Below are 24,944 nucleotides of genomic sequence, written 5' to 3'. Positions count from 1 at the left end.
AATAAACAACAACAATAATATCTTTCATAAACATAAATGACAGATTCTCAACAAAAAATCAGCAAAAGGAATTGAACAATATCTAAAAAATACTATGCATCAAGAGCAAAGAAGATTTATTTCAAGTGTAAAAGGCTGGTTCAACACTCAAAACTTAACCAATGCAATCCAACATGCTAAAAGGAAAAGTTTAATCAATTGAAACGGAACTGATGTAACAAAGTCCAATAACCACCTATGATAAAACTATCAGCAAACTACAAATAAAGGTAAATATCATCAACTTTAATAAAGAGTACTACTATACAATGAACGCTTGGTATGCCTTCTAAACTCGTAGTAAAACTAATCTCCAGTGTGATAATATATGAAGGTAGCGTCTATAGGAACTGATCAAGTCATGAGGTTGAGCTATAATGAACAGGATTAGTGCCCTTAAAAATAGTCCCAGAGAGCTCCCTCACCTCTTCTACCACATGAGGACTTGAAGGCAGTCATCTATAAATAAGAAAGTGGGTCCTCACCAAACACCAAGTTGCTAGCACCTTGACTTTGGACTTCTCAGCCTTCAGAACTGAAACACAAATTTCTGTTGTTATTAAGTTACTCCATTTTTATATTTGTTAAAGCTGTCCCAAGAATCTTAAGTCTATTTTGTATTGCTATAACAAAAATGCCAAATAAGAAGATTTTTGACTTATGATTCTGATGCCTGAAAGATCGAAACTGCATGACATCAATATGATACCCCTTGGCTGTATCACAACCTGGCAGAGAAGCATAACGGGAAATAGTCACATATAGAAGAGAGCAAGTATGTGCCTTGCTATGACAACCCACTCTTTTGAGACAGCATTAATCCATTCATGAGGATTAAGCACTCATGACCAAATTACCTTTCATTATGCTCTACCCCAAGATTCCACCACCTCAGTGCTGCCACACAAGGGACCAAGCTTCTAGCACATGAACCTCTAGGTGAAAAACTCCAATCACATTAAACCCTTAGCAACACTACCTATCAAAAACCCTACAGCCAACATACTTAACTACAAAAGAATAAATCCCTTTCTCCTAGGACCAATAATAGGTAAGGACATTTTCTCTCACCATTCAATTTGACATAATGCTGTTCTAGCCACTGCAGTAAGGCAGAAACATAGGATGAAGTGAATGCAAAGGCATTCTGATTGAAAAAAATAAACTAACTCTATTTACAGATGACCCAACATCAAAAATGTCAAAGAATACTATAAGTTACATGAACAACTAAATGCCAACAAATTAGACAACTACAATGAAATGAACAAATTCCTGGAAAGATACAAACTAGTAAAACTGACTGAAGTAGAAAGAAAATGAATAGGCCTATAACAAACAGATTGAGTTAGTAATCTAAAAACTACTCACAAAGAAAGACTGAGGTTCAGATGGCTATAAGGGTGATGTATAACAGACATTTTAAAAAGCTTTAATACCAGTTTTTCAAGAACTATTCCAAAATATATTAGAGGAAAGACTTCCCAATTGATACCATCATTATCCCAATGACAAAACAAAAAAACATAACAAGAATACAGACAGTACTGCTTTATGAATATAGATGCAAAAATCCTCAACAAAATACTAGCAAACTGAAGCCAGCAATATATAAAGAGTTATACACCATGACCAATAGATATTTTCCCCAGGAATGTAAGATTAATGTAACATCCAAAATTCAATCAATGTAACATATATCACTAACAAGATAAAGAATGAAAATCTCAACAGATGCAAGAAAAGTGGGACTAGAGGTATAGCTCTGGGGTAGAGCATGTGTTTAGCTCTGGTTTCAATTCCAGGAGGTTGGGGGACAGGAGACCAAAAAAAAAAAAAGGGGGGGGGGGAGAGAAGATGGCGGCGGGAAGTGAGTAAGCCGCTCTGTGCTCCGCGCCACCGCGTCTGAAAAGATGAGGTAAAGATCATTAAAGGAGATCTGTCGACAAAAACCCAGCACCTTGTCAAGAAAGGGGCCTAGATGGAGTGAATCCGCCACTAATCCAGCCAAGGTGGAGGGAGTCCATCACGACCTCAGCGCGAGCAGTAAGGCTGCAGCCCCAGCTGCACGGCTCTATCGGCCCCATCTCCTTCTCCTCTCCGCCTCTCTGCCTTGCTTCTCCCCAGCTGTCTCTCCTCCCAAGCTCAGTCTCTAAATCTAGATCTCAATTTCTTTCCCCCACCCCGCCCGCTCTCCCGCGTGTCCGGTACCCGGCCAGCGCGGCCCCGAGGCCAGGCTCCCCTCCCCCAACCCACACCCCCTCCCCGGGGGTTCCGAAGGCCGCTGCTGCCGCCGCCGCCTCCCGCGGAGCACCATAGAGCAGACTCTTCACCGCGCGAAGGAGCTGCCGAATTAAATGAAACAGCTGATAAGATGAGTGACAATTTAAAATCCAAGTGATCCGAGAACACGCACTGAGCCCTGATCCACTGAATTCAAACTCCCAGTCACCTGCTTCCCGCAGACAAACAGCTATGACTCGGCATTAATTCATCCGGCTGAAACAACTGGTCAGCCCTTCTCATCATACGAAGGTAAATGCCTACCGAGCCTTCATAAGTAGTGGCCACAGGTTTGAAACGGGGCTTGGGAGAGAAGGACCCACCCGTTGAATTGGTCGCCCGGCAAAGGGAAACGACGTCATCAGACTGTTGCGGAGGAGATAACTTCGTTGAAACCGGCAGCTAAAGGTGTGTGATCCCATAGCCTTCCCTCTCCACACATCAGGAAAACCTTAAGGGCCCCTCCCAGCTCTCCCGTGAGTGCTACAGCCAGCCCGAGGGAATCAGAGGTGGTGCGGACCCGCCTACCGCTCCCACCAGGGCTGACTGCTGAGGTCTCTTGCACCAGCTACGGGGAAGTGGATACCTGAGGGCAAGTAAAATCCACTGAGGATTCTCAGCCCCAAGCTCTACAAACTTAAGATCTGAGGGAATGGCAAACTGGAAGAGTGTGCCCAGTCGTTCATGAAAACAGGGCTCCCGGGAGCAGGAGACCTGGCGTGTAGCCAGTATTGTGGTGAGAGGGGCCTGGCTAAAGAAAAAGTGGGAAGTGACTAGACACAAGAGGAGGCCCTAGACACTCAGGATTGGAGACTCGCCCAGTCTGGGAGGAGCTGCTGCACAGTGATTGGTTCCCGCGTATTGACAGGAGAAACTTGACCCGGTGGGCACAGCGCCATCTACTGGAAGAGAAGTTAATCAAACTCTAAGAAGGCATTTATTAGGTTTTTTTTTTTTTTGATGTGGGTTTTTCATTCATTTTCATTTTTTTCTTGTTGTTTTATTAATTTTTTTTACAAAATATTTTTTTTAATTTTTTTCTACTAATTTTAATTTAAATTTTTTAAAATTATTTTTTTTTGGTTTTTTTTGTTAATTTTTTTCTTTTTTAGTTCCTATTTTTTTCTTCTTTAGTCTTTTCATTTTTCTTATCCCCCCTTTCCTTGAATTCTACCTGCCTACTCTCATTCTCTTTAGAGACTTCTTCCCTTCCCTTCTAATACCTTTCCTCCCAAACATCAAATTAATTTACAGGAGTAAACAGTAACTCAGCAGTCAAACAGAACAAGAAGTAACATGAGCAGCTTCAAAAAACAAGGAAGAAAAGGAGTACAAACAATGCAGGACAGCCTAAATATTCAGGAGGACCTAGAGTCATCAGAAAAATGGTCATATAAAGAACTCAAGGAACACCTTAGACAGATGGAATGGAACCTTAAAGAGGATATGAGACAGCAAATTCAAGCAGTGAAAGAACACATTGAGAATGAATTTCATAAACAGATAAAAGAAGAAGTTAAGCATCTTTATCAGGAGATAGAGATTATAAAAAATAATCAAACAATAATTCTAGAAATGAAGGAAACGATAAACCAAATTAAAAACTCAATTGAGAGTATCACTAACAGAGTGGAGCAAGTAGAAGCCAGAACGTCAGATAATGAAGACAAAATATACCATCTTGAAAAGAGTCTAGCCAACTCAGAAAGGCTGGTAAAAAATCACGAGAAAAACATCCAAGAGTTATGGGATAACATGAAGAAACCAAACTTACGAGTCATCGGGATAGAAGAAGGTACAGAGATTCAAACCAAGGGAATGAGAAACCTGCTGAATGAAATAATTACAGAAAACTTTCCAGAAATAAAAAAGGAAACAGATATATAAATTGATGATGCATACAGGACACCGAGCACACAAAATCACAGTAGACCAACGCCAAGACACATTGTTATGAAGATATCCAATATACAGAACAAAGAGAAAATATTAAAAGCTACAAGAGAAAGGAGACAGATTACATTTAGGGGTAAACCACTACGGTTAACAACGGATTTTTCATCACAGACACTGAAAGCAAGAAGTTCATGGAACAATGTATTTCAAACACTGAAAAACAATGGATGCCAACCAAGAATTCTGTATCCAGCAAAATTAAGCTTCAGGTATGACAACAAAATAAAAATATTTCATGATAAACAAAAGTTAAAAGAATTTGCAGCCAGAAAACCAGCATTACAAAGCATTTTGAGCAAAACACTACAAGAAGAAGAAATGAAAAACAATAACCAAAACCATCAGTGGGAAGTGCCTCAGTAAAGACAGAGGGTGAGGGGAAAGACAATCATGGAGAAACAAACTAAAAAATTTTTTAAAAAAAAGGATAAACAGTCAAACATGGATGGAAGTTCAAACCACATATCAATAGTAACTCTGAATGTTAATGGCTTAAACTCTCCAATAAAGCGACATAGGCTGGTATCATGGATTAAAAAAACAAATCCAACAATATGCTGCCTCCAGGAGACACATCTGATTGGAAAAGACATACACAGGCTGAAGGTGAAAGGATGGGAAAAAATATACCACGCACATGGTCCTCGCAAGCAAGCAGGGGTGGCCATCCTCATATCGAATAAAATCGACTTCAAGACTAAGTTAATCAAAAGGGATAAAGAAGGTCATTATATACTGTTAAAAGGAACCATTCACCAACAAGACATAACAATTATCAATATTTACGCACCAAATAATGGTGCTGCAACATTCATAAAACAAATTCTCCTCAAATTCAAGAATCAAATAGACCACAACACAATAATTATGGGAGACTTCAACACATCTCTCTCACCATTGGATAGATCCTCCAAACAAAAGTTGAATAAAGAAACTATAGAACTCAATACCACAATCAATAACCTAGACTTAACTGACTTATATAGAATATATCAACCATCATCAAATGAATATACTTTTTTCTCAGCAGCACACGGATCCTTCTCAAAAATAGACCATATATTATGCCATAGGGCAACCCTCAGTAAATATAAAGGGGTGGAGATAATACCATGGATTTTATCTGATCATAATGGAATGAAACTGGAAATCAATGATAAAAGAAGGAAGGAAAAATCCTACATCACATGGAAAATGAACAATATGTTACTGAATGATCAATGGGTTACAGAAGACATAAAGGAGGAAATCAAAAAATTCTTAGAGATAAATGAAAATACAGACACAACATATTGGAATCTATGGGACACAATGAAAGCAGTTTTAAGAGGAAAATTCATCGCCTGGTGGTCATTCCTCAAAAAAAGAAGAAACCAACAAATAAATGAGCTCACACTCCAACTCAAAGCCCTAGAAAAGGAAGAGCAAAACAACAGCAAATGTAGCAGAAGGCAAGAAATAATTAAAATCAGAGCGGAAATCAATGAAATTGAAACAAAAGAAACTACTGAAAAAATTAACAAAACTAAAAGTTGGTTCTTCGAAAAAATAAATAAGATCGACAGACCTTTAGCCATGCTAACGAAGAGAAGAAGAGAGAGACTCAAATTACTAACATACGGGATGAAAAAGGCAATATCACAACAGATGCTACAGAAAGAAGACAATTAGAAATTATTTTGAAAACCTATATTCCAATAAAATAGAGGATAGTGAAGACATCGATAAATTTCTTAAGTCATATGATTTGCCCAGACTGAGTCAGGAGGATACACACAATCTGAACAGACCAATATCAATGGATGAAATTGAAGAAGCCATCAAAAGACTACCAACCAAGAAAAGCCCAGGACCGGATGGGTATACAGTGGAGTTTTACAAAACCTTTAAAGAAGAATTAATACCAATACTTTTCAAGTTATTTCAGGAAATAGAAAAAGAGGGAGCCCTTCCAAATTCATTCTATGAGGCCAACATCACCCTGATCCCGAAACCAGACAAAGACACTTCAAAGAAAGAAAACTACAGACCAATATCTCTAATGAACCTAGATGCAAAAATCCTCAATAAAATTCTGGTGAATCGAATACAAAAACACATCAAAAAAATAGTGCACCATGATCAAGTAGGATTCATCCCTGGGATGCAAGGATGGTTCAACATACGAAAATCAATAAATGTTATTCACCACATCAATAGACTTAAAGATAAGAACCATATGATCATCTCGATACATGCAGAGAAAGCATTCGACAAAGTACAGCATGCCTTTATGTTCAAAACATTAGTAAAACTAGGGATAACAGGAACTTACCTTGACATTGTAAAAGCTATCTATGCTAAGCCTCAGGCTAGCATCATTCTGAATGGACAAAAGTTGAAGGCATTCCCTCTAAAATCTGGAACAAGACAGGGATGCCCTCTATCTCCACTTCTATTCAATATAGTTCTCGAAACACTGGCCAGAGCAATTAGACAGACAAAAGAAATTAAAGGCATAAAAATTGGAAAAGAAGAACTTAAATTATCACTATTTGCAGATGACATAATTCTATACCTAGAAGACCCAAAAGGGTCTACAAAGAAACTACTAGAACTAATAAATGAATTCAGCAAAGTGGCAGGATATAAAATCAACACGCATAAATCAAAGGCATTTCTGTATATCAGCGACAAAACTTCTGAAATGGAAATGAGGAAAAACACTCCATTCACAATATCCTCAAAAAAAATAAAATACTTGGGAATCAACCTAACAAAAGAGGTGAAAGATTTATACAATGAAAACTACAGAACCCTAAAGAGAGAAGTAGAAGAAGATCTTAGAAGATGGAAAAATATACCCTGTTCATGGATAGGCAGAACTAACATCATCAAAATGGCGATATTACCAAAAGTTCTCTATAGATTTAATGCAATGCCAATCAAACAACGGCATTTCTTGTAGAAATAGAGAAAGGAATCATGAAATTCATATGGAAAAATAAAAGACCCAGAATAGCAAAAGCAATTCTAAGCAGAAAGTGTGAATCAGGCGGTATAGCGATACCAGATTTCAAACTATATTACAGAGCAATAGTGACAAAAACAGCATGGTACTGGTACCAAAACAGGCGGGTGGACCAATGGTATAAAATAGAGGACACAGAGACTAATCCACAAAGTTACAACTATCTTATATTTGATAAGGGGGCTATAAGCATGCAATGGAGGAAGGATAGCATCTTCAACAAATGGTGTTGGGAAAACTGGAAATCCATATGCAACAAAATGAAACTGAATCCCTTTCTCTTGCCATGCACAAAAGTTAACTCAAAATGGATCAAGGAGCTTGATATCAAATCAGAGACTACGCGTCTGATGGAAGAAAATGTTGGCTCCGATCTACAGATTGCGGGGTCGGTCTCCAAATTCCTTAATAGGACACCCATAGCACAAGAGTTAACAACAAGAATCAACAAATGGGACTTACTTAAACTAAAAAGTTTTTTCTCAGCAAAAGAAACAATAAGAGAGGTAAATAGGGAGCCTACATCCTGGGAACAAATTTTTACGCCTCACACTTCAGATAGAGCCCTAATATCCAGAGTATACAAAGAACTCAAAAAATTAGACAATAAGATAACAAATGACCCAATCGACAAATGGGCCAAGGACCTGAACAGACACTTCTCAGAGGAGGATATACAATCAATCAACAAGTACATGAAAAAATGCTCTCCATCTCTAGCAGTCAGAGAAATGCAAATCAAAACCACCCTAAGATACCATCTCACTCCAGTAAGATTGGCAGCCACTATGAAGTCAAACAACAACAAGTTTTGGCGAGGATGTGGAGAAAAGGGTACACTTGTACATTGCTGGTGGGACTGCAAATTGGTGAGGCCAATTTGGAAAGCAGTTTGGAGATTCCTGGGAAAGCTGGGAATGGAACCACCATTTGACCCTGCTATTGCCCTTCTCGGACTATTCCCTGAAGACCTTAAAAGAGCATGCTACAGGGATACTGCCACATCGATGTTCATAGCAGCACAATTCACAATAGCTAGACTGTGGAACCAACCCAGATGCCCTTCAATAGATGAATGGATAAAAAAAATGTGGCATCTATACACAATGGAGTACTATGCAGCAATAAAAAATGACAAAATCATAGAATTTGCAGGGAAATGGATGGCACTAGAGCAGATTATGCTTAGTGAAGCTAGCCAATCCCTAAAAAACAAATACCAAATGTCTTCTTTGATATAATGAGAGCAACTATGAACAGAGCAGGGAGGAAGAGTATGAAAAAAAAGATTAACATTAAACAGAGACATGAGATGGGAGGGAAAGGGAGAGAAAAGGGAAATTGCATGGAAATGAAGGGAGACCCTCATTGCTAAACAAAATTACATATAAAAGTTTGTGAGGGGAATGGGAAAATAAACAAAGAGAGAAATGAATTACAGTAGATGGGGTAGAAAGAGAAGTTGGGAGGGGAGGGGAGTGGGGATAGTAGGGGTTAGGAAAGGTAGCAGAATAGAACAATTACTAATAGCGCATTATGTAAAATTGTGGATGTGTAACCGACGTGATTCTGCAATCTGCATTTGGGGTAAAATTGGGGGTTCATAACCCACTTCAATCTAATGTATGAAATAGGATATGTCAAGAGCTTTGTAATGTTGTGAACAACCAATAAAAAATTTAAAAAAATAAAAAATAAAAAAAAATAAAAAACAAAAAAAAAAAAACTCTCAACATACTAGCAATTGAAGGGCATTTCCTCAACCTGATAAGGAATATCTACAAAGAACTCAAATATAGCATCATACAAAACAGTGAAACACTGACTGCTTTATTCCCAAAGAATGTCAACTGTTCCCACTGTAAATATTTAATATTGTACCAGTTTCCTAGTCATGGCAATTAGGCAAGGAAAGAAATAAAACACCTAGATTGAAAAAAGGCAAAATTATCTCTACTCAGTTGATACAATTTTTTAATGTAAGAAATCCTAAGAAATATACACACAATTAGAACTAAGAAATGAGTTCAACCAAGTTGCAGAATACAACCTCAATATTTAAAAAAATGTATAACTGTATTTACATATGTAATTAGCAATAATCATTACAAAAAAGTAAAATTTTCAAAAACTGCATCAAAAATAATAAAATATTTAGGAATAAATCTGATGAAAGAAGTAAAAGACTTTTATGCTGAAAACTATAAAATATAGATCAAAGAAATAAGGAAGAGCTAAATAAATAGAAAGACAATCTCTATTCATGGATTAAAGAACCTAATATTAAGATGGTAATACTCTCCGATTCATCTTCACATCTAACTAAATCAAAATCCCAGACAGCTTTTTGAAGAAATTGACAAACTTATGTTATTCAAATGGAAATGCAAGAAAGTCACAAGAATAAAACAATCTATAAACAAAATAGAAACTCAAATTTCCTGATTCCAAATTTTACTATGAAGCCACAATAATTAACTAAATGTAGTATTGTCTCTGGACACAAATCAATGAAATAGACATCAATAAGATAGAAACCAATATCCAGCAATAAATTCTTAATTTATGGTCAACTGATTTAAGTGAGGGTTGCCAAGACGAGTTAATCAAGGAAAGGGCAGTCTTTTGAACAAATAGCACTGAGACAACTAGATATCCGCATGCACAAGGCTTCAAAATTAGATGCTTAACTCACACTATATACAAAAATTAACTCAAAATGAAACAGATATAAATTTAAAAGCTAAAATCATAAAACTCTTTGAAGAAAACAGTAATAAATCTGCATCACCTTGGTTTAAGCAATGATTTCTTGAATATGACACCAAAAGCACAAGCAACAAAAGAAAAAAATAAAAGAGACACCATCAAAATTTTAAAACCTTTGTGCTTCAAATGATACCATCAACAAAATGAAAACTGGGCTAGTTGTGGCTAAGTGGTAGAGTATTCACCTAGCATGCATGAGGCACTGGATTCAATCCTCAACACCACATAAATATAAAATAAAGATATTGTGTCCACCTAAAACTAAAAAATAAATATTTTTTAAAAAGAAATGAAATGAAAACCCATAGAATGGGAGAGAATGTTGACAAATCATTATGTGATAGGGGAAATGTATACAGAATTTATAAGGAATTCTTACAATTTGGCAATAAAAAGAACTTATAAATTTATAAGAGTTATAGTCACACAACTCAACAAATAACAACAGTGTTCTGTTTTAGTTAGCTTTTTCATCACTGTGACCAAAAGACCTGACAAGAACAACTAGAGAAGGAAGTTTCTTTTGGTTCACGGTTTCCAAGATTCAGTCCATGATCAATCAGCCAACTCCATACCTCTGGATCACACAGTGTGGCAAAACATCATGGCAGAAGAACAGGGCAGAGTAAAGCAGTTCAGGACACAGAAAACAGGAAACAGAGAGCTCTGCTCACCAGGGACCAAATATAAACCCCAAAGGAACACCCCCAGTGACATGCCTCCTGCAGTCGCACCTTACCCACCTAGAGTTACTGACCAGTTAATCCACAGCAGTGGATTAATGCATTGATTAGATTAAGGCTCTCATAACCCAATCATTTCACCTCTGAATTTTCTGTCATTGTTTCACACATAACAGAGTGCTCACAAAGATATAGAGAAATGAGAGTCCTCATTCCTTGTTGGTGAGACTATAAAATGGTGCGATTACTTCTGAAAACACTTTGGCAGTACCTCAAAATTTAAACATAAGAGCTGTTATATAACCAGAAATTCTGCTAAAGAAAAACTTAGATATTTAAAACAAATGTTTAAACTAGAATTATTCCTAACAGCCTAAGGGTAGATATAATACAAATATCTATTAACTGATGAGTGGATTTTTAAAATGTGGTATGTCCATATAATGGAATGTTATTCAGCCATAAGGAACAAAGTACTAATAGATGCATAACACGGACAAATCATTATTCTAAATGACAGAAGCCATTTACAAAAAGACCTCATACTAGATGATTCACTTTCTATGAAACATCCAGAAAGGCAAATCCACAGATAGGAAGTAGCTCAGTGTCTGCTGCTGGAGGATGAGGGAAAAACCAATGGGGAATGGCTGCTAATACGAGTGAGGTTTATTTTGGGGATGATAAGAGTGTCCCATAATTTTGAATATTCATACAACCAAATATATTAAAAACACTGGAATATACATTTTAAAAGGATGAATTCTATTATGAAACTGAATCACAAGCCAGTGGGACTATAAAATTATATAGCCATTCTGGAAAAGCTTACATGTTTCTTATAAAACTAAACATCTAATTACTATACAACTCAATGATTACATATTTGGGTATTTATCTCAGAGAAATTAACTTATGTTCATACAAAAACCCATACATAATGTTCAGAGCAACTTTATTTGCAATAGTCCAACACAAAACAACCAGATAATTTTTCAATACAGAAAAGTTAAGCCAAACTTGGTGTATCCATTCCACAGAATTATAGAATTATACTCAGTAATAAAAAGAAACTACTGATATGCAAAACTTGGATAAGTCTCTAGGGTTCTATGCTGAGTAGAAAAAAAAAATCAAGAGATTACATACAATATGATTTCATTTACATAACATTTTTGAAATAACAATTTTTTTTTTTAATGGTGACAACAGATTAGTGGTTGCCAGAAATGAAGGGAGAGTTACTGGAAGTGAATGCTGGGATTATAAAAGGGATCCTCATGTTCTTTGAGCTGTTTAGTATCTTAAATGTTGTGGCAGAAATAAGAACTTACCCATATAATACAAGTGTACAGAACTGGTATGGTCTGAATGTTTTCTCCCCCTTCTCTCTTTTCCTTCCATTTGAAGGATAACAACATCAAAACAAAAATATAAATACTAAATAGTCTAAATTCTGTTAAGTAAATCATCCGATAAGATTACCAAAGCCCTAAATTGGAACCATAACATACTCCTACCAAATTAACTGAGAGAATTTTCTTACATCGGTGAAAATTTTTAAAACTAAATCCTCTTCCTATTCCTTGTTCACAAAATGAAAGAAGGCAATTCCAGGAAAATCTAGAAGCAAAGTAATAGAGGATGTAAAATATTATTGTCCTCATATTCATAATTTTGTCAATATCAGATGATTTTATTAATGGTTTTCATTTCATTAACATATATGGAGTATATGTATGCCCGGCACATCACTCCATGCATTCTTATTATTTAATTCTCATACCCTACAAAACAGGTATCATGTCCATTTTACAAAGTCACTACAACTTAGAAATGGTAAGTATATCTAAGTTGGTAAGCAATGAGTCAGGACTTTCTCCCACGAATGCCTAATTCTTGAAATGAGGATTCTAGTCATTGATTCTCCATTATCACACTTTAACAAAAGTGCCCATCAATAATTATCAATAACTCTTCCCACACAAGGGCACCACCAGTGAGTTTCTGCTTTGGCTTTTAGTACCTGGGAATTCACTGGGACTTAAGTGTCAAGCCCACTCACTGTATCAGAATCATTAGCCCCCTCCTAATCATGGCACCTCTCCTGCCATTCTGCACTCTATGGCCAATTGCTTCAGTGTTGCCTTTTGAGCACTAAGACTCCCATCCTTCTATGAACTTAATTTTCCAATCACCAATCCCTGGGGTTACTGCAAAAATGACCCAAACTAAGGGCAGCTCCCTCCATATTTTCTTATCACATGTCCTTGGTCACTAGCCCTCTCCTCTCACTCATACTTACAGACATTCATGTAAATACCTATACACAATCACACACTTCCATACCCACACTTCTCTTCAACCCTCCATCTTAGCCTCATAGTTCAAGCTGTTACACCTTCCTAAAGGTAAAATATCAACTGCTATGAAAATCAGCCAATCTCCCCCAAATTGAGCTCTCCTTTTTTGTATCTCAGAATGTTCCTATTCTCTAAAACCAATACCATCAAGTTTTATATGTCTTGAAAATCTGAATAAATGATGGGCAATTAGAAAATCTTTGGCTTTTAGAGAATACCATTTCAAATAGTGTACACCAGTGATACCTAACAGAACTTGCTGCAATGACATAAATGTTATGTATTGTGCTGGATACCCAGAAGCCTCTGACAACATGTAGTTACTGTGCACTTGAAATGTGGCTAGTGGCTGGGTGTAGTGGTGCAGGCCTACAATCCCAAGTACTGGAGGCTGAGGGAAATTACACACACTAGCCTAGGCAACTAAGACCCTATGTCAAAATAAAAAAATAAAAAGGATTGGGAATGTAGCTCCTCCATCCCCAGTTTGGCAAGATAAAATAAAACATAGAACATGGCAGGAAGACAGCAAGGGGAAATAAATGAGCAGTTGTAAAGACTAAAAAGATTAGGATAGCAACATCAGGGACACTCCAAAAGAAATACAAGCAGGTGGCAAAAAATCAACACTATGACCACCACAACTGATAGAATAAAAACGATGTACTCATGAATGCAGTTGCAATCATTTCACATATCGTGCCTGTTACATAGTTGCTACACACCTACTTCGTGCCTACAAACTGTGCAGGGCGCTGGAATACAGACTGGGAGCACTTAACTCCAGATTCCTCTCCCACTGGCAGAAAGAGAAAGTTTCAGAGGAAATTTAGGAACGACAAGAAAAGTAGCAACACGAAAAACTGGCAGAGACATGCCCATATCCACTGCTGTCTTGGTGCGTTCGTTATAGGAATGAATCAAAAAAAAATTAAAAAGAACTTCTAAACACCAGCGAGGGAGAATATATCTCACTCACTAGTTCCCAACTCAAGCCCCAGAAGCCCACTCCGTCACGCCCACCGCTGCCACCCTCGCCTTTCCCACAACAGGAGTAGCGCACACAATCCCGGCAGAAGACCGACCTGGGAGCGGCGGCGGTACCCCGCACGCAGACCCGCCCGCCGCGGCCTCGCCCGGGCTCCAGCTCGCAGGATGGAGTGCCCGCCAGCCACAGCGCCCACCCTCTAGCCCGACAAACAGCGTTCACGCCTGCTGAGGACTAAACCGAGCTGCCACCGCGGGCCAGCGCTTCCCCCTAGCTACACGCGAAACCGCACGGTCTCAACTCCCGCCCCACCGCGCACCTTGTGACTGCGAGGGCGGCCGCCGCCGCGAGGCATCTCCACGCGCGCCGCCTCCCTCCTCTCGCTGGTACCGCCCCCCCGAAGGCGCGCGCGCGCAGGTTCCCTGTCGGCACGCCTCACTGCGCGCTGCGATTGGTGGGCGTTCGAGCGCAGGGCGGGGCTTCCTGGCGTCCCGGCGCTTTCCGGGGAGCTACTGGGCGTCCGTCAGGGGTACTTTATTTCGGGAGGGGGAAGCGTTTGCGGCGCTGCCTCTTGAACTTCCTCCCCAGCTCTGGTCCGAAGCGTCTGGAGCCCGTCGTTGGCGAACCGCTGCGCTCACCGTTGGGTTCCTTAGAAGAGAGCTTGCAGACAGGATCGTGCAGTGTTGTCTTGCGAATTGTGTTGTCTGGCCAAAACTGACCTTAAGTAAAAATAAAATGAAAACCCCAAGTCAGCTGTGCCTTGAATAATCATTCTTAAGGAGCAGCTGTAGCTGCTAGTGTATTGGAGAAAGGAGGGGTATTATTTCCCGATATATTGGGACGAGGGAAAGAAACAACTTCCAAATATTAAAGAGTAGAGAATCTTAAATTTATGAGACGTCAAAATCAAAGAGACTTGTTAAAACACGGACCGCTGGATTTCCCGAGTCCTGTAGGTCTGGCATATGGCCATAGAACTTGTATATTTCTAACAAGTTCCCAGATGCTGTTCCAGGGATCACTCTAGAAGTGAATATACTTGTGTCTCAACACTTTCAGAAATAGTCTTGAAACTAAACACAATGGGAAGGAGGCCTGGGACTGAGTAAAAACAAAATTAGTTTTGTTTAAAGTCTGAATAGGAAGATTCTGTAAAGAAGTTATTCGTTGTAGAAAAAACTAAATTGATAATTTTTAAAAATTGAGAAAGTGTCTGCCTAGGGAGGAGGAAAGGATTCTTACAAAGTTGTATTCTCAAATGGGACATAACTTCCCTATGTTCATATGTGAATATGCCATCAGTGAAACTCCACATCATGCACAACCACAAGAATGGGATCCTAATTACAAGTATGTATGTATACTATGTCAAAACATGATATGTATGTCAAAATACACTGTACTATCATATATATATATAAAGAATGAATAAAAATTTAAAAAGTTATATTTTTAAAAATATGCAGAAATGGAGTTTAGTCTGCTTTAAAAGCACTTTTTCGTATACCTCAAAGAAGACATTCTTTGGTGGTGTTTCACACTCTCCATCTTTTTGCCTGGTCCTCATTCTTCATTATCTCCTGTTTGAAATCCTTTTATATAGTACTCACTCTAAAATAGTTTTAAAAAATGAAAGAAAAAAGTGTTAGCTTTAGCATGACATTGTTGTTATACTAATACTATCAGCACTTCCCAATATAAACCAGATACTAAAACTATTTTGGGTTTGAGACTACTGAGACTCAACCAAGAAAAGAGATTTGCCATTGCTGCCTCAAACTAGGCCTTTCCATCTTACTGGTCATCTTACTGTGTGTAGGCCTTGGCTCTCAGTTGCAAATCTCTGTGCTGTTCCAGCTGTAGCCTCAGTATACTGCCTGCTTATCATCTCCACTTGGAGATGTTCTTCCACTTAAATGTTCATGTTACCAAATTTGTGCCTATTCAGAATTTATCATCATAGTAGTGTCACTGTTTCCACCTGTTGGTCACTTATACAGAATCCTTGGAATTTTTATGAACACTTTTGTGTCTCTTACCAAAGTCCTGTCTGCCCCAACTCTCATGTATGAATCTTGAATCTGTTCACTCTCTCTACTGCCACCACCAAGTCCCTAATCCACTCTTACTTCCCCATCCACCACACACATATAATTCATTCTCCATATAGACATTCCAGTGATGTTTATGCATCTCCATTTGGCTTTCCCTTCCTTTGTCAAATGCACCCAGCCTCTGGAGCCTCAAGGCCTAACCTTTTACTTTTCGGTTTTCCTGAGAATCTCCAGCCTCCCATTGCCATGTCAGTTTTTTTTAATATTTATTTTTATATTTATTTTTTAGTTCTACCTGGACTTAATTACTTTATTTATTTATTTCTGTGTGGTGCTGAGGATCGAACCCAGGGCCTCGCACTTGGTAGGTGAATACTCTACTGTGAGCCACAATCCCACCCCGCCATGCCAGTTCTTATGCACCCAGAAAACATGAACCAGATTGACTTAGTTTCCCTGAACTGTCCCACTCTTTATTTTCACAGAAACCTATGCTCCTTTGACAATGTTATACAAATAATAATGAAAATATAGTATTTAAATACAGTAATTATTATAATTGTTTACCACTGACTCCACCTCTGTAATGTGTAAGGTGATATAACTTCTGTTGTGTTCACCTTTGTATCCCTAGCATTTAGCACAGTGTTTTCCACATACAAAGCACTTGGATATTTTCCTATGAATGAATAGTTATTTGCTATAGTGGAGATATGGTTTGAATGTATCCCCCAAGTGTTCATGTGTTGGAAGCTTGGTACTGGTGTGGTGAGGTTAGAAGTTGATATGGACCTTTAAGAGTTAGACCCCAGTGGAAGATCCTGAGGTCATTGAGGGCTCTGCCCTTGGAAAAGATAAAAGTCATTATCAAGATAGTGTGTTGTTAACAGGAGTGAACCTACCCCCTGAACTTCACTCTGGTTTCCTGTTTGGTGATGTCTCTTCTCTCTCTTCCATGTGCTCATGCCATCTGCCATGAGGTCCTCACCAGAAATGAGTTGATGCCAGCACAAGACTTTGAATTTCTAGATTCTCTAGATTTTTATGAGCTACACAAGCCCACTTCTGGTATTTCATTATGGTAATGAAAAACAGACTAATATAGAAAACTAGTACTGAGGAGTGGAGTTTTTTGTATAACTATACTATGAATGTTGGAAGCAGCATTGAAATTGGGTTCCAGATAGAGGTTCAAAGAACTTGGTGAAGCAGGCAAGAAAAAAGCACAATTCTGGTGAGAGCACAAAAGATGAGTGACTAGGGATCTAGACCTAGAGAGAAATGGAAACTCTGTTGGAAATTGGAAAGGCCATTTTTGTTACACTCTGACAAAGAACCTGGATGCATTGTGTCCATGCCCTAAGATTTTGTGGAGGGCCAAAATTAAGAGTGATGGACTAGTTTATTTGGCAGAAGAAATTTCAAAATAACAAAGCAATCAGAATGCAGCCTGAGTATTATTGACCACTTTTAATGAGATTTACAGTTAGACTTGGGTGAAAAATCAAACTGAATGGAAAGATTTGGAACCAGGTGGAAAAGTGTATTTGAGAGGGGAAGGTGCACCTGAGCAACCACTTGCTGAAAGGATTAGCAGGGAGGCTAAGGATGTGGTTCAAAGCCATAGCACTTGCCCAGCATAGCACATGATCCCCAACAACACACACAAAAAATAAAATAATATAAAAATAAATATACGGGGCTGGGGATGTGGCTCAAGCGGTAGCGCGCTCACATGGCGTGCGTGCGGCCCGGGTTCGATCCTCAGCACCACATACAAACAAAGATGCTGTGCCCGCCAAAAACTAAAAAAAACTAAATATTAAAAAATTCTCTCTCTCTCTCTCTCTCTCTCTCTCTCTCTCTCTCTCTCTCTCTCTCTCTCTCTCTCTCATCTCTCTCTCTCTTTAAAAAAAATAAAAATAAATATACAAAAAGATGATCAGGAATGCTAATTGGAAAAAGATTCTGAGGGCATCTCAGAAATCTTTGAATATACTCCTAGTATCACAGGCCCAGGAATCTTCCAGGGCAGAATTATTACAGGGACCAATCCCAGAGTACTCTCCATTTGCTTGGGATTTGTTTCCTGCATTCTGCCAGTAAAGAGCTCTATAGCTGCAGCAGTTGTTCAAGTAGGTCCAGGGACAATTTGCACCATTCACAGACTTGGTGTCCATGTGGAGCTGTTTTTTCTTGTACACAGAATGCAAGAGTATTCTGATGGCATACAGTGAAATTTTAAAGGAAACACCTGGGAGCCCAGACAGAAGTTTAATGTGGGGTCAGATTCCCTGCAGAGAGACCCCAATGAGGCAATGCCTAATGGAGCTCAGTGAGGACCCTAGAGTGGTAGAGAAAATAGTAATATTCAATGCCTGCCAGGGAAAGCTGTAAGCATTGTGCAAAACTAGCTCAAAAGAATAACCAGACTTGTTAATAGGAAAGCTGTAGGGGCAATGCTACCCAAGTCTTGAGGGTTCAACCCTCACCATAATGTGTACAATGTGCCAGACCTGAAGGTTTAATTAATTATCTGCCATGATGGTTTTCAGTATTGCTTTGGGCCAATTACTCATTTCTACATTCCTTTTATCCCTTTTGTAACTGAAATATTTATCCCATTCCTATCTTGCCATTATATCTTGGAAGTATGTAACTTGTTTCTGTTTTTGTTTTTTAATGGGGGCTCATAGCTGAGAGTTTCCTTGAGTCTCAAAACAAACAAACAAACAAACAAACAAACAACTATGGTCTTGGAATTTATAGTGATGCTAGAACACTTAAAATTTTGGGACTACTGAGAATACAATAAATGCATTTTTCATTGTGAGATGAACATGATCCTTGGGGAACAGAGCTAAAATGCCATAGTTTGGGTATAGTTTGTGTCCTTCAAGAGTTCATGTTTTGGAAGTGCAATTCCCAAGGTAGTGAAATTGGTAGGTGGTGTTGAACCCTTAAAAGGTAGAGCCTAAGGGGAGCTCCATAGGTCAATTGGGATCATGCCCTTGGGAAAAGATTGTAGAACTCAAGTCACTTTCTTCTTTTTTCAAGATGTCATCTCTTCTTCTCACATATACACCTGCTGCTGTAATGCCATCCACCTTAGGCCCTCACCAGAGGCTAACACAATGGGGCAGCCCAATCTGGGACTTTCAACCTCTAGAACTGTAAGCATTTAAAATTCTTTTCTTTATAAAATAAGATTGTCTAAGATATCCTCTTAGGGTAATGCAAAACTGATTAGTAAGTTGTTAAACAGAAATTACTTACCTGAGGTCACATAGCTAATAAGTGTTCAAGATTAGAATCTATGTGTGACACAATGGCCCATACATTTCCTACTATACCAAACAGAATATTGTATAACTGTGAGGAATTATCAACTATGAATTAGTAATAAAAGGAGTATTTGTAAGAAAAAAAGATCCTGTGTAAGAATGGACTATTGAGTCCTTTCCAATCTTGTCATCTCCTTCTCAAAAAATGTTCAATGCTAACTGACAAACTGTTTTCCAAAGTAATTACAATATTTTACATCCAACAGAAGTGTGAGTTCTAGTTGTTCCATGTTTTTTACAATACTTGATATTATCAGTCTTTTAAAACTGTAGCCATTATAGCAGTTTATAGTAGTAACCTGGTGTGTTTTTATTTTGCCCTGATAATATGATGATAGACAATGCATTTCTGTCTTGCTTTTTCATATTCTTATAAGCCTCTGTGTGTGTATACATATATAATAAAAAGCAGCTCTTCTGCAGATTTCCCAGTGTAGCTATACTCTTGTTTGTGTATATAAGTATGTGTGTGAAGTGCCTGTTCAAATCTTTCATTCAAGTTTTTTTTTATTATCATTTGTTTCATTTGTGAGTTGTAAGAATAACAGTTATTTTGGATATAAATTCTTTGTCAAGTATGTATATACTACAAATATTTTCTTCTAGTATATGGCTTGTTTTCATTTTGTGTGATTCTTTGGAAAAGCATAACTTTAATTTTAATGAAATTGTCAAATTTAAAAAAAAATTGATGTCAAACACAAATGGGAAAGTTCTTTTAACCCTTTTCTCACCATATTTTTAGCTTACTTATTCTGGAGATAACGCTTTACTCTGCTTACAATAATCCTCAGGATGTCATGCAGAGCCTTGGGAATCTGTGGAAGGGTAAGAGTCACAAGAGGGTCTTGGCTTTGCCACAAAGGCAGCTCTCCTTTCGTCATTTCCTATACAGGGTAAGATTTGATCTAGTTTGGAAAGAAATGCTTGAAAGGTCTATATTCCTTTTTTAGTCTTAGTAGGCAAACCATTTACTCAGAGTTGTAAATAAATTCAAGGTTTAAATATGAAAACAGTAAATGTATTAGAATTAAACATGAATGGGGAGAGAGGAAAAGTCTTTCCTACTATGACTCAAAATTTACTAGTCAAATTAGAAAAGATCGATAAATCTAACTACATAACAAAAACCCTGTAATTTATGTATGGCAAAAAACAAAGACAAGTGACAAAATAGAAAAAAAAGTTGATATTCACATCATATTGAAATAATAATCCTCTAAAGTATAAAATGCTTTCAGAAATTAGGAGAAGAAATGACCAAAACACAATGGAATATGAGCAAAAAACAAGGACAGTTCACACAAAAATGAATATGAATTACTTTTGTACATATAGACAATGTGCTACCTCATTCATGATAAGAGAAATACAAATTAAAACTACACACTTATGCTGACTAAAGTTCAAATACTTGACAACACATACAGAGGTAAGGACACGCTCATCCATTGCTAATGAGAGTAAAAAAATCACACAACCCCTATCAAGGGGAATTTGGCAATTATTTTTCAAAATTGTATCTAAATTTTAAGTTACTGGGAATTAATCCTACAGGTACACCTGGACACATATTTTCTTGGCCCATTGTATGCCCTAAAACAGAATATCTGAGACTGGGTAACTTATAAGGAATAGAAATTTATTTTCTTATGGTTCTAGAGACTGAAAAGTTCAAGATTGTTCCATCTCATTTGGTGTCATGTGGCCCTTCTTGGGGCATCCTCATGTGGCAAAAGGCAGAAGGGTAAGAGAGCAAGCTAGCCAAACAACTTTAAAGGTTCTCTTAGAAGGATCTTAATCCCATTAACAAAGAAGAAGCCCTCATGGCCTAATTGCCTCTTAAAGACCCCCACCTCTTAATACTAGTGCTTTGGCAATACCTGAATTTTGGAAGGGACACATTCAAACCACATCACATATGAAAGATGTGTATAGAAGAACATTTACTGCAACACTGTCTGCAATAGCAAAAGAAGATAAACAACCAGAATATTCAATTACATGAAAGACACTATTAAATAACCCATATCCTATTTGCATAATAATCTCCAGGGTATAATAGAGAAAAAAGCAATATGCAGGATTTAGAGTATGCTGCCTTTCTAGTGTGAGAAAAGAGAAGGGCTGTGTATTGCTTGTGCTTGCATGAAGTGAAGTAATGCTTGATGTATACAAAAATAAAAGTGGTTATCTAGGAGAGAGGTAGAACCAAGTGACTGGGATGAGGGTAATAAGACTTCTCCATTCTTAGCTGGTTTTGGTTTTTGAATTGTGTGTACCTATTCAAAAAACATAGTAAAAAAATAAGAAAAAATGTGCACAATTCTGTGAATATAGTAAAATCCCTTTAAAATTTTTTTCTAGAGCACAATTTCTTTTTTAAAAATTTTTTTTATTTATTTTATTCATTTTAGTTGTTGACAAACTTTTATTTTTTATTTATATATGGTGCTGAGAATCGAACCCAGTGCCTCACACATTCAAGGCAAGTGCTCTACCACTGAGCCACAACCCCAGCCCTAGAACACAATTTCTTACACAACCACCTGCATTAACATTTATAGACATATTCACAATGTGAAAGAAAGTTCTGCTAATAAACTTTTTTATACAAATTATCTCAACCAAAGTTCTCTATTTCCTCATGTAGCAGGTGCATTAATTATCTCCACTAGGTGTAGATCAGAAAAATATTTCCAAGCAGATCCTGCCAGATTGGGTTCATTGAATGCCGCACACTCTGCCCTAACTTTGGAACCATCACAGTGATGCCTTGTTCTTCTGCTCTTTGATTTTTTTCATTCATCTTCATCTCCATCAGATGAGATATATACAAGACTGGATCTTTGGGTAGTGGTCAAGCCATTTTTCTACTAACTGTATGACCATGGTCTGATTTCCAGGCTGAGAGCTTTTCTGCATATATTCCCCATTGGGTCATGCAGCAGTCCAGGCACTCCCTGAGCAGTTTCTCCAGGTGTTCTTCAATACTTCCTGAGAAGAAGGAAAATGCATGTGATATAGCTTCCTTTTACTGTTTACCAGAGGTTAAAATGTGATGGTGTTCAAGAAAAAAAACATCCTCAATTGCACATAGCCATCATTTTGCATGGCAGCCAAAGCAGAAAAGGAGCTCCTAGTATAGCTCAGAACAATTGGACTTTAAAAACAAACAAAACAAAAGAAAACAACAACAACAACAAAAACTGTTCCAACAATAAAGGAAGATAAAACCCTTGAAACTGAGTAAATGCTAAGGTTTCTCCCTGGAATGTTTTATTCCATAAAATATAATTGGCAATGGAAGAATATGTGCAAGTACAAAAAATGTATGTCTGTTCCGAAAGTGTTGTGGACTGACTAGCAAAAGAGAAGATGAGTGCCCAGTTCATGCCACTGTTCTCTCAAGGAAAAACAAAAACTAGAGCACTGAAAATATCAGAATTCCTAGTCTTTCCAGTGTGTGTAAAACCAATGTGAATCATCATGCAGGTTGTCATACAGGGCTTTCTGAAGCACTGAGTTCTTATCATAAATGCCCCAGATAGCTTGCAGTACTAGCTTATAGTAAAGCAGTCTCCCACAATCCAGTTCCAAAGTGCATACAATAAACTGTCCAAATGTGTAGTCAACTCCAAGGACCAGTTTATAATTAGAGATTCCTTTTCTGTCTCTTTTTGAACATCTCTATCAAGCACCTCATCAAATAATTTTTCTTGGACTTTGGGGGCAAGTCTTCAATATCTGCTGGCAACAGTAAATGTTACAAGGTCAATTAGAAAATAGCAAGCAAATTCCCTTATTCCTGTTGAAGAGAGGCAATTATTTCTTTCTGGTTTTGTTTTGTCACTTCAGGACATACCATTGCAGAAATCCACTTCACCATTTTTGGAAGCAGAGAGCCTCCAGGAAAGGAGGGAAGTGCGGAGCCGCTGTGGGGGCGGGGACCTGGAAAGCGGGGTGGCGCTGGTCTCTGCAGACTCCTAATGGTGGCGGCCAGGGGCCTGGAGCCAAATGAATGGTATATTTTTAAGATGATCTTTGGTATCTTACTTATATATCAATAAATCAGTTATACATTGGTCAAGGACTGGCTCTATCAGTATCATCTTGGAAATTGTCAAAAAATGCATTTTTTTCCCATCCTAGATGACCTGAATCAGAAATTTGATGGTTGGGGCCTAGCGATGTGTTCTAACACGCTTCTCAAGGGATTCTAATGGCATTCTTTTGAGAACCACTGTAACTAGGGCTAGGGTGTAGCTCAGCCCTTGCGTAGCATGCTTGATACCCCACTGTATTAGACGCAATCATATGGGTAGCAGATAATTACAGATTCTTTCATGGTGATATCTGCAAAACATCTGACTAGACATTTTTGCGCTCAGAGTAGGAAGAGAAGTCCTTTTCAGGCTTTTCTGTTATCATGAATTACAATATTGTCAACAAGAAGTTACGATAATGTCAATAATCCCTTTATGTGAAATGGAATAGTGCCTATAAGTTGATGGGTTAGAACATGCCCAGAAACATAGTAAGTGCTCAAAGAGTGTTAGATATTATTATCATTTATCGCAGATAATTCATACAAAAATCCTATGAGGTACTATTGCATATAGAGATAATTACATCACAGACAGGTTACATAACTTGCTAAAAGCTACAAACTCAACAAATGGTAAAGCACAAAGCACAGAAGTTTTTAACTTCAAGGAATCTCAGTTTTTGTTTTTGTTTTTGTTTTCATTTTTACTGATCACATTTCAAGAACCATGGATCTAGTGTAAAAATGTATATAAAGAATAAGGAAGCGGGGGCTGGGGTTGTGGTTCAGCCATAGAGCACAAACCTAGTATGTGGGAGGCTCTAGGCTCGATCCTCAGCACCACATAAAAATAAATAAATAAAATAAAGTTATTTAAAAAAGAATAAAGAAGGGAGCCGAATAGGAAAGTTTAAAGGAAAGTTTATTTGTTCATTCAGAAAACATATATTGAAGTTTACTATGTATCAGACCTCACCTCCCAATACCCCACCTTCTTTTTTTAATTTGCAAAAGTTGTATATGTGGTATGTGACATGATGCTTTGACTCATGTATACATTGTGAAAGGGCTAAATCAAGCTAATTAAAACATGCATTACTACATGTATCTGTGGTGTGTGTGTGTGTGTGTGTGTGTGTGATGAGAACAGTTAAAATCTTCCCTCTTAGTATAATTTCAACTAAACAATACATCGTTATTAACTATAGTCACCACTTGATCTCTTGAACTTATTCCTCCTAACTGAAACTTTATGTACTTTGACCAATGTCTCCCTAATCTTGACCTGCCCTCAGGCTTTAGTTATCATCATTCTACTCTACTTCTATAAATTCAGCTTTTTAAGATGCCACATGTAAGTGATACCTGGTGGCATCCATATTTCTATGTCTGGCTTATTTCACTTAG

General features: G+C 37.8%; 1 protein-coding gene across 1 annotated transcript in view; it reads right to left on the bottom strand.

The window, feature by feature from the left end:
* Positions 1 to 14,480, bottom strand: part of SPIDR (scaffold protein involved in DNA repair) — a 423,741-nt gene extending 409,261 nt beyond the window's left edge. The window contains exon 1 of the mRNA XM_081265658.1: positions 14,411 to 14,480. Within this exon, the coding sequence (XP_081121784.1) occupies positions 14,411 to 14,446 (36 nt within the window). The 5' untranslated portion in view covers positions 14,447 to 14,480. The remainder of the gene's footprint in view (positions 1 to 14,410) is intronic.
* Positions 14,481 to 24,944: the final 10,464 nt, after the last annotated feature.

This window comes from Spermophilus citellus (assembly GCF_964194105.1).
Source record: "Spermophilus citellus genome assembly, chromosome: 14".
NCBI classification, from domain to species: domain Eukaryota; kingdom Metazoa; phylum Chordata; class Mammalia; order Rodentia; family Sciuridae; genus Spermophilus; species Spermophilus citellus.
The sequence above is the reverse complement of the archived record's forward strand: the minus strand, read 5'-3'. Positions and strand labels throughout refer to the sequence as shown.